Raw genomic sequence first — 11,025 nt, 5'->3', positions numbered from 1 at the left:
GATATCATTATTATGAGTGTACTTTCATCGTGATGACTATATTATTATTGTTAATGTCGGCGTGTCAGCAAAGCTTTACCGTATCATTGATCTGTACGAACAAAAAGTTAAAAAAAAAAAAACCCAAAAAGAAATCGACAAAGTCACTGTGACGGAAGTGTTTTTTTTTACTTTATTTTGATGAATTCAACATCGTTTCATACTTGACCGTGAACTTCAGTCCCCGCCCTCGTTTTGTGTCACGTTGCGATAAGAATTGTGCATTGCATACACACACAGATGTACCAGATTTTATTTTTAAATAGCGCGTTTTTTCTTTATTCATAGTATTATCATATTTAGACATGCCGAAAAACGACGATGCCAATGTTTATGTTTTCAAAACGTTTAGGCATTCATTTAACACTAACAATATTTATACTAACGTTTTTGATCTATGCACTTAGGTATTTTTTTTCCACTGTTTTTTATTTTTTAAATAAGTATAACAATATTAGCAGAGTCTTGTTTTCTTTAAAACGGTTAAAATCATATTGACATTGACGAATTAAAACGGTACAACTATCTATTATATAATAATCTAAATAATTTATTGCTATTTAAAATTTTAAATCTTATTTTTATTAATTGTCCGCCTTCTGTAGCTAAAAAATGCTATAGAAATTTCACAATTTGCCGATTCTGATTGTATTTATTAACAAAACTCTTTATTAGTACTTAGTAGAATAGTGAATTGAAAATTTTGTTTGGTGATCACTTTCTGTTGAGATTTACTGGTATACTGATGAAGTGAGTTCATATTTGCTAGTTCATATGACTTTTAACTTTGATATTGTGTTTTAATAACTATAATTGAAGTTGATTTATTTTAATATTTTCCTTCTCCAATATTGCTAAATTGTTTTTTGCTTCGTATGAAGTAGCTTAAAAAAAAGAGACTTACATTATTTTTATAATTTTGCAGAAACTGATAATTATTGAATATTTCAAGTATTTAAGGTTTGGTCATTAATTATGTCGAGTAAACTTTTTCTACTTTTTTATGAAACATGGAAACTGTATTTTAATGTAAAATTATAAGATGCTTCTTATAAAAAATATTATTTTCAAAAGTTGAATAACATTCATATAGTTGTTATTTGTTTAATATCTCGAAGAAGAATTGTGTAAAACAAGTATAGGTAGACGATACGTCGGGAAAAATAAATTGTATGATCAAAATGAACAAGTTTTGGACAAAATGGAACACTCCGACCCTTTATAGTTCTCATCACTTCAAATATCTACAATCACTTCAATATATAAAAAAAAAATCAAAGGGATTATTGTAGGTTCATAACAACATTGGAGAAGATTTGTTTTTCCCATTTTATAAATTCGTTGTAATCGTTAGGGGAATGCGCATAATATTATCATACGAGATGTGATATCAAATAATCCTCAAATTCGATACGTCTAATCATAGGCGCGTTAAATCCGTGTTATTGACATATTACATTACAGAGTAATCGATCCTATTGAAGCGTGATAAGCTATTATTATATTTTTCAGTTATCTTGATTGAATTTAATCGCCAAAGCTGCCTTGTTATGAAGTTATACATATGAATGGATGTCATACATGTTCAAAATGCAATTGCCCAAACGAGATGATGTTTATTTATTTGTAGACCTGACTTCTATTCCATTTAATTTTCAAAATCAATGTCATTTACCGACGTTTTCCTTTTTTGAAATTTTTAATGTATAATAATTCTATTTGACCCCAAATACTCGGGAAAATAGGTGTAGTTGAAAAACATTGATTTCAATTTTTATAGCTAATTATAATGGTTGAGTTGTAAACAGGTTTTTGATTTTTGTAGTATGTCTAATTTATATATATTTTTTTTTTTTTTAATAGAAATTTTTGGTTTTTTTTCTGGAGATTTTGTATTATAGTGATAATATTTGTTGATGATTTTACTGTTCTTGCGCCAAAATCATGGATATTATTAAGAAAATACTGAAAAATATCGAGTACACTTGTATCTAAAGACTTAATAAGGGGTAAACAAATAAATCATATTGTTTGTACTTTGTACTTGATTTTTTTTTCCAAATTATAGTTTTCAAAAGTCTGTAACTTTGTTGTTAGGCAATCGATTAAAACCAACCGGACGGTCCACGTTTGTCGGTTGGTTATCAAATATATTTTACGTATACCTAATAATAATAATAGTTTCTATTTAATATTTACGAATTTTGTTATACCTCCGTATTGGGCAGCTCGGTTACTAATTGTTATTTTAAACATAATAAAGCAATAAGGCCACTGATGCGAACTGCATTACGATGACTTCCTTGTTTCCCGTCTTTTAAAATACCCGGACGTTGCCGACGCGCGTGGTTGTGTGTGTATAGTATTATTATACTACACTAAGTATTATTATTTATTACTATTATCATTATTATTATATTGTAGGTAGGAACACTATTAATACTTGGATATGGGATGTGTATGAAGAGTGGCAGACCTCGACCGTCGTGTTTACAAATACGTATTTTTCTATGTCAAAGTTGCCGCCGCCGTGGACCAGAAAACGTTTTTTTTTTTCAAACAAATCCGAAGGTTAATCGTTTCAATCCTTAGAGCAGGTGCTCACGAATAATATAATTCGCGTATTAATATTCTACACTAAAAGTCGACTGTCGTTCCACAATCGAATAAAAAACGTCTAAATCAATTTGACTTACGGTTAGCATATTGTGTAAAAAATAAGTATAACCGGAAGAATTCGTTTTCAAGAAATAGAGAAGATGGGATGCAATGTACTCTGATAAACAATGTACAATAATAAACAATCTTGTAAATTATTTGACTAATTGTATTAGTTGTATAGATAAATACTTGGACAGTATTTTTTAAAATGGCTTGCATTTATTAATTGGTTCGGTGTTGGCAATTTTTGCAAAAACGTTTTACAATTTTTATATTAACAATCAATTTGTAAAGCCACTTGAATCATTTTCTTAGCGTCTATTATATTTTGAAGTAGAATATAAAAACCATGCTTCTGGACCTCCAGTAGTTAACAAATAGTACCTTAGAGAAAAAAAAACGCACAATGTTATAAATAATTACTTTTACTTTTTGCTTTTTGTTAATAAGTAATAACACAATGCTCGTCTCACAACAATATAAATTTTAAAATTTCTTTTTAATTTCAATTAAATCTCTATGGGTTTTTTACCCATAATCGGTAAAGGTTTTTTTAATTATGCTTGCCGACATATTGTACAGTGGGTGATCGTTTAGACGTAAGACAACAATTTTCTCTAAAAATAATTGCAATTTTGTAGTTTTCCTTTTTGAAGACATTGTGGTTTACCCTAATTATTTACAATATAATATACCTAATATTTGTATTTTTACATTTTTTAAGATTTGTTATAACTTTTACAACTGGCAATGAATATATTTCTAAAACTTTTTGAATAAATGTTTTCAGACAGATAAACTATAAAATTGCAATTTGTTTACCAGACATTTGTTGCATTAGGTTAAATTAATCGTTCTGTATTTACCAAATCTATCGGAATTGAGTGGATATTTTTATCGTACAAATTTACTGTACTCCTTATGCAAAAAACCAGGTTTAATTTCAAGGCATCTTTTTAATTCAATGTCAAACATATAACTTTTCGATGATTCAATAAGCTTGAACACATTGTATTAGAGTCTAGGGCAGCCTGCTTAAAAGAATAAGTTATTATTTTGCGTAAAGCTCATATTACTGCTATTCGTATGCACTATAGGCTGTATAATCCATTTGAAAAAAACATTTTATTTAATAGTATTTAATTGATTTGATAATATTGTTCCTACAATTTATTATGAAAATATATTGCACAATAAAGAATAATTGTTGTTATTGCTCAATATTGTCAATAACGTAAAACGTACATTGCCATTATAGTAAAAAAAATACCTCAATAGGTAACTTATTAATCAATAATATTTTGTTTTTTATGTATATATATTAATTATTTAATAATAATTGCTGCTTTAATTATTACGAATTTTGTTTTCACTCGGTACATAATTTTAGTTTTGATTACCGTCCAAAGCTATGAATAATCAACAAGTGTTGAGCAAATATCAGAAATTATGCACTTGTTAATGTTTTTATTTTTTTTTTAAGTTTTAGTTCACTATATTTTTATATTTATAATAAGCTTAGTATTAAAAGATATTATCAACTTTAAAACGCGCATCCTAAATTGAAAATATATGTTTTTACTGAACATGAAATAATAATATATTTTTTTTAAATTTATTAAAATTCGTGGGAAACACCCCTCATTTCTCCAAAAAAAAAACCTAATTTGAAGAGAAAGGATCAAAGAACCTCTTAGTAAAAAAACGAGAGACAACTTGCATTTGGCTATTGAGATCTTTAGGTCTATATTCTCTGACTATTCAACGCACAGATTACTTCATTAACTATTATGGTAATGAAAATTGAAATTGATTTTTTATTTTATATACTATCAATGGATAGTAAAATATACCAAAAAAAAAAAATACCAAGCGGTGAATAGGTTATAAAAACTACTGGATTATGGACGGCTTAGTAATAATAATATATTATTGGCGGCGTTAACGCACGACAGGTTCTTCTAGAAAATATATAATGACTGAAATTTGCAAATAAACAACACGATTCAACGATAGGTGCACGCTGAAAAAATCTTAATTATTGATGACATATGTGTAACCAGTATGTGATTAGAAAAATAGAAATAGTAATGTTATTTCACCAGCTATGATCATGAATAAACCATTGGCCAATAAACCATTCGATTATAATTACGAACAAAAATTCACTGTTAACTGTTGCGTAAATTTAACTATGTTTAGCAAACAATATAATTCAGTTCCAGCGAACCCTGTGTAGAATAAATATTGCTAAATTATAGCCAGAAATTATATGATAATGATGAAATTGTATTGCAAGTCTAAATCTAAAATGCGATTTGCCATTACCCGTACTTAATTCGTAAAATGTCCCACAAAAACTAATTGCCATATAAAAATACACAATTAAAGCTAATCGGAAACCATTTAGAAAAAATATATAGCAAAGTATATTATTGTAATTATTTGTAAAGCGCAGTAATTGTTTAAAATCGTATATCATATTATTAAAATGCTATATTAATCATTATCAAACAGAAAAATGTACTTCGACGTCCTTGATGATACGTCGTTCGAATAGCATCGAAGCCAAAGCTTTTAAGAAAATCTACAGCCTGTTTATAATGTGACCAAGCCCTTATATTTAGAAGAAATAAGATAAAATAATAAAATTTGACATAACTTACATGTATAATAATGCATTGTAACAGTAATAAAAAAAAATTGCGCAATTCAAACAGGTACTTGTGGCACATCAAAATAAGTAACATCTGTGTGTACTTGTTACTTGTAAAACAGGAAATTTTTAAAAATATTTTCTTGGACATTCTCCTATAGCGCAGCAGAAATGAATTAAGTTATGCAATAGGTGCTTAATAAATAAACAGGTGCTTAAATTACATAAATGGCTTTTTTAAATTAATATTAAATAATTAAGAAGTCTCCGTATCGGTAGAAAATAATTTCGCTTTACCACAGTTTAGTGTGAAATGTTTTAAAACTACCTTTACAGATTATCGTTCACTCCAAGCATGCAACTGCTAATGTTAAGAGCTGGCGAAGGGAAAAAACAGGAACTCAGATCCAAGGCCCAGATCAACTAGTTGAATGCAAGACACAAAAATATATTTTAGAGGAAGTAATAAAAAAGTAAACGTGAAAATGTATACTAACTAGTAAACCTGCATACGATTTATTAGCCACGAAAATAATTCAATATTATCTTAATATTATGTCATTGTAATGTAATACCTACAGTAGTCGATAATAATATTATGAATGTAAAATACAAAATATAAAAATTACAAGTTATAGTTTTTATATTATTAATATTTTCTTACTCATTAGGTAGGTATCCACAACGAAATTAATCTGAGCTAATCTAAGGGGCTATGAAATATAGGTATGATAATTTTATATATCAGATGGGAGAAAGAAAAATACGATCGCATGCCTCAAATTAGTCAGCAAAAAACTACTATAATCATAATATTATGATTGGTGATGGAAATGTATCAGCAGCTAGCAACTGAAATTCTATTAAAAGACGCATTATTTACATAACTAATTTGGTTTTTTGTCTATCAAATATATTTTTAAACTTTCTGATTTTCTTACAACTTTTTTTTTTTTTTATTAAATAAAGTCCGCGACAGCTGTGGCCATTGGACTGACATTATTTTACATTATTAAATAACAATCTTATGCATTATACAATAAGTGATTTTATAAAAGAAACAGTTATATTTTACAACTTTTTATTGTTTAATAAGCTTAATATTACTCTTATTATAAGTATAAAATTATCCTAAAAAACAACCACTAATTATGTGCAGTCAACGAACTTGCCGAACGCATAAGAGATTTATATAATTTAAAAATAGAAAATAGTTGCAATGTCCTCATTAAGTATACAATTATACCTTCTAAGCTAGCTTCCTGGTTTCATACAACACCATCCGTAACGCAATTATATTTTATTGAGAGAATTACTGTAAAACTAAAATATAGGAAATAAAAAATAATATAACCATTTTGTTGATTATTTAACGGTCAATTATAAAAATTAATTAAATTACGCACGATATAAATGTATATCATACCAATTATATTATGTCTAACGTAAACAGAGAAAGACTTCAAAATGCCATTTCAGATTTTGTAAACATAACAACAAGTAAAGTTCTAGGCATACAATTTACATTATTAATTTTGTTACGTCTAACAAAGTTTAGGAAATAAATTCCCGGCATATCCGATCGAAGATTATACGTTTTGATTTTTTGACTACATTTAAAATATATTTTCAGAAGGGAAATAATGAGTTAATAATGACATTTATTTCAAGATAAAATCAAAGCAATTTATGCTGTCGCAAAAATTAAAAAATATTTACATCAATATTAACTAAAACTTTGTAATCAGTTTTGGAAATAGTCTACTCGTTACTTTCCTGTACTGTAATAATTTAATTGCCGAATTATTATCTCAGTTAAAATACGCAAAACAACGTATAACATTTTTACTGCGTGAATTAGATCATTATTATATTTTATTAGTGCACGTTATTATTATTTTTACGAATTGCCGTCAACAAACAACTGAAAAAACGCCATAAGATGAAATATTTATCGTTTATTTTTGAGAACAAAAAATCATGAAATCTCCGGAGAAACGAGTAGTGAATACGCGCAATGGCGAGTTTCTTAACACACAGCAGCTAAATACATTTGAAAAATAAAAAATATATAAGTTTTTGTTTTTTCCAAAACCCGTCAGCCGGCGGCGCACGAGGAAAGTAATTTTCGAAACAAGTCGACCTTGACTTTGATCTAAACACCGTAAGTAAGTGCGTGGAGGGACGTCCGGGGAAAAAAATGAAACCCCGACACATTCGTGTTGGCTGCAGTATAAAAGTCGATTTGCCCATCGGTATCGGCAACACTTTGTTCCGAGAAACCATTACTATCACAACCATTATAATACACTATTATTATTGATATTATTATTATTACACTACTACTACTACTACTACCACTACTATCACTATTATTTATTGTTATTATCGTTTTTAATATCGCCGTCGCGGGCACGTTCACTTGCCGCATAACTAATCATTCACCATGAACGGCAAGACGTTGTTTGTCCTGTTGTCCTGCGCCGTCTACGCCTGTGTGGCCGCACCGGCCAACAGCGACGATGAAATCAAAGATCTGCCCACATACATGAAGAGGTTCGACAAACTCAACGTCGACCAAGTGTTGAGCAACGAACGGGTGTTGAACAGCCATCTCAAGTGTTTCCTCAACGAGGGACCGTGCGTGCAGCAGTCCAGGGACTTGAAAAGTAAGTGACTTGAACGCCTATGGGGAAAATCTAGAAAAAAAACAAATTTCATATTGAATCTTCCCCCGAGAATTGTTTATAAAAAAAAAAAGTCATAGCCTTTCTCGCCGGTCGAGAATTAAATGATCAAGTATAGTTTTTAATACAACGGTCGACTAAAATTTATTCAACTAACAATTTCGGTTGTCCTACAAAAATTGCAATCGTCATTTCATATAGACAATAAAAAATGTATAAAACAAAATTTTTGTTTTATCATTTTGTTTTACAAAAAAAATTATTTATACATACACTATTTACATGACTTGAGGTTACTCCCACTTGGCTGTGGTTCGATGTTGTTGTAATCACAGCCCTGAAGATGAAACGTGCAAGTGTTCCGACATTTTGGCGAACTAGTCAAGACATCCAAGTGGGAGTCCCCTCAAGTCATGTAAATAGTGTAAACATAATACCCCACTCAAGTTTCAATAATTTATTTATACATAATATTATTTAGACGATCAAATTATATGTATAAATAAGAAATTAGATTTATTATTATAATAATTATAAAGCCAATACAAAATTTATAAATAATAATTCATTTTTATAAAAACAATCTTAGCTTATTAGTGTTTAAAAATCGAATAAAATAACATTATACCCTCATACTTAAAACATGTTCAAACGAAGTCCTATTATATTGTGAATAACGTATAATATACATAAATCATTTTTATCATAAATTCATATATGAATAACATTCATGTGGTAGACGATTTCTTTTAAAAAAAAAATTTAGTTTGCATAAAAATTAAATAAATACCCATTTTTTTTAATAGCGTACCATTAGACACAATATAACGTAAATATATTTTCGATAAAAATTATTTAAATAAAGACAAATTTGAATAAAAAAAAATAAATTTAACGCAGTATCTAAAAAAAACTTTATAATTAATATAAAATTAAAACTCAGGAACATTTTGGTTACCCGTTAGTAATGCGAACACAATAAATACAAACAAATTTACTTATAACATAATATTATTATTATATCTGCATTAAACTGAAATTAAATATAATGTTAAAATTATTTTAATTTACACATAAAATCTTTTTTTTGTATTATACTTTTAAGTATAATAAAAAAAAATATTAAATATGCATCACCGTCCACCGATATGTTCAAAAATTTTAAGTTAAAATGGTATAAACTTTATACCAGTTACCAGTACCAAAACGGTCATTCTAGTTTAATACCACCCGACTAAATTGTTTTGTTTATTTTTTCAGGAGTTATCCCGGTCATCGCTACCACCGGTTGCGAAGGATGCACCCCCAAACAGAAGACGACAATCAAAAAGTCGTTGAACTTCTTGAGGAACAAAAAACCAGTCGAGTGGCAGAGGCTTGTCAAAATCTACGACCCGTCGGGCAAGAACTTGAACAAATTCCTCGAATCCTAATCTCCAACACGATAATATTATGTAACAGTATAATATGATGTGTGACGCATAAGACCTACAAAAAAAAAAAAAAAATCGTGATATTTATGTATTTCGCGCGACCAGTGTACTTATTATTTAGGTTGTACAATAATATTATAAGTAAAAAAATTCCTCGAACAAAACATTTAATTTAAGTTCTTTAATTTATTTATAATTAAACAAAATATTTAATAATAATAAAAACAAAACAAACAAACAACTGTCGTTTTTTTTTATATTTATGTCGCACAAAACGTTGGCCCCTTGTTTTTTTAAGTCGCAGTTGAGAAAAACTGAAATGATTCACCAGGAAATAACAAAGTGATAAAAAATTTTAAATATACATTTTTTTTTTAATACATACTTTATACATATATTAGTATTACCTATTGCGTTATGTTATTGCTACGTGCATACTAAAGTAAAAATGATATGCATAGCCAACACAAGAAGAGGATACTTGAAGGTGTTATTATTGGTTTTAACACAAATTTCATAATGTTTTCACAGCAATGACTTTGGGGTTTGTATTCATTTGTTTGTTTGGCAACTCGATAATAATAATTGAAGTATTAGATTATTTTTTTAAATTTATTTGTTAACCTAACTAAAAGTGTTTAAGTGGTAAAAAGTAGATCCGCACTTGACTATAGTCAATTACCAATTTTGTAATTGGTAAATATTAAGAATGCTTTGTTGGACCAATCAGTGAACCTTTTGGTCTATAGTATTATCTCGCCAAAGACTATTAAAATGCTTTCTAGCGATTTTCAGATGATATCATATTAATGGTTATTGATCAAACGAGGAATAGGTTCCATTTGATATAAAAAAAAATTATAACATTAATTCATTAACCGAGTTTAAATAGAATTAGATATTATTATAGATGGTTAATTACTTGTTTTCTATCTAATCTCGATTGCAATAACACTATAAAACCTAATCAAATATTGACGACACACTTGTATCATAAGCTCTGAAACCTAAAAATAAACATTCATATATTATAATATTGTTTGTAAGTTATGTATATTCATACTTATGCGTTTGGTTATTTTAAAAATTTATATCGTCATTAACTACCAAGATTTTTATGAAATAATTGTATTTATTTTATAAATAAAAAACAAAGCACTCGAGATTATATCGTTATTATGACAGATTATGTATGGTTTAAGTGTTGTCAGTAGACATCCGGCGGTCAACGTTATTTTACACAATAAACCGGTCGACGACTGTGGTGTCAATTATTGCATCACACCACACTTCAAAAAAAAAAAAAAAATAAATAAATATACTTTATCAAAATCAACCTTGAACGAATTCATCGCTTAAAAATACATAATATAAATTGTCGACATCCAAGTTAAAACGTGTAATGCAATGACCAATAACGTTTGATACAATGTATATCCGGCAGAATATTAACGAGACAACGATATCTACCCCATTCACATAAAATTTAAAGTTTAAATGTTAATCAAGAAGTCATAGATGAGCAACGGGGGAAGGGGAAGAAGACGAA

General features: G+C 28.3%; 1 protein-coding gene across 1 annotated transcript; it reads left to right on the top strand.

The window, feature by feature from the left end:
• Positions 1 to 7,610: 7,610 nt before the first annotated feature.
• LOC126834663 (putative odorant-binding protein A10) lies at positions 7,611 to 9,717 on the top strand. The gene is made up of 2 exons (XM_050566759.1): positions 7,611 to 8,025; positions 9,304 to 9,717. The coding sequence occupies exons 1-2, from the start codon at positions 7,803 to 7,805 to the stop codon at positions 9,474 to 9,476; spliced, it is 396 nt and encodes a 131-aa protein (XP_050422716.1). The 5' UTR covers positions 7,611 to 7,802; the 3' UTR covers positions 9,477 to 9,717.
• The last annotated feature ends 1,308 nt before the right edge of the window (positions 9,718 to 11,025 follow it).

Source organism: Adelges cooleyi, unplaced genomic scaffold, assembly GCF_023614345.1.
Source record: "Adelges cooleyi isolate 19-005CV unplaced genomic scaffold, UGA_ACOO_1.1 ACOO_flye_CR_arks_rails_tigmint_CR_PRNA_21, whole genome shotgun sequence".
NCBI classification, from domain to species: domain Eukaryota; kingdom Metazoa; phylum Arthropoda; class Insecta; order Hemiptera; family Adelgidae; genus Adelges; species Adelges cooleyi.
This window is presented reverse-complemented; position numbering and strand designations above follow the sequence as displayed.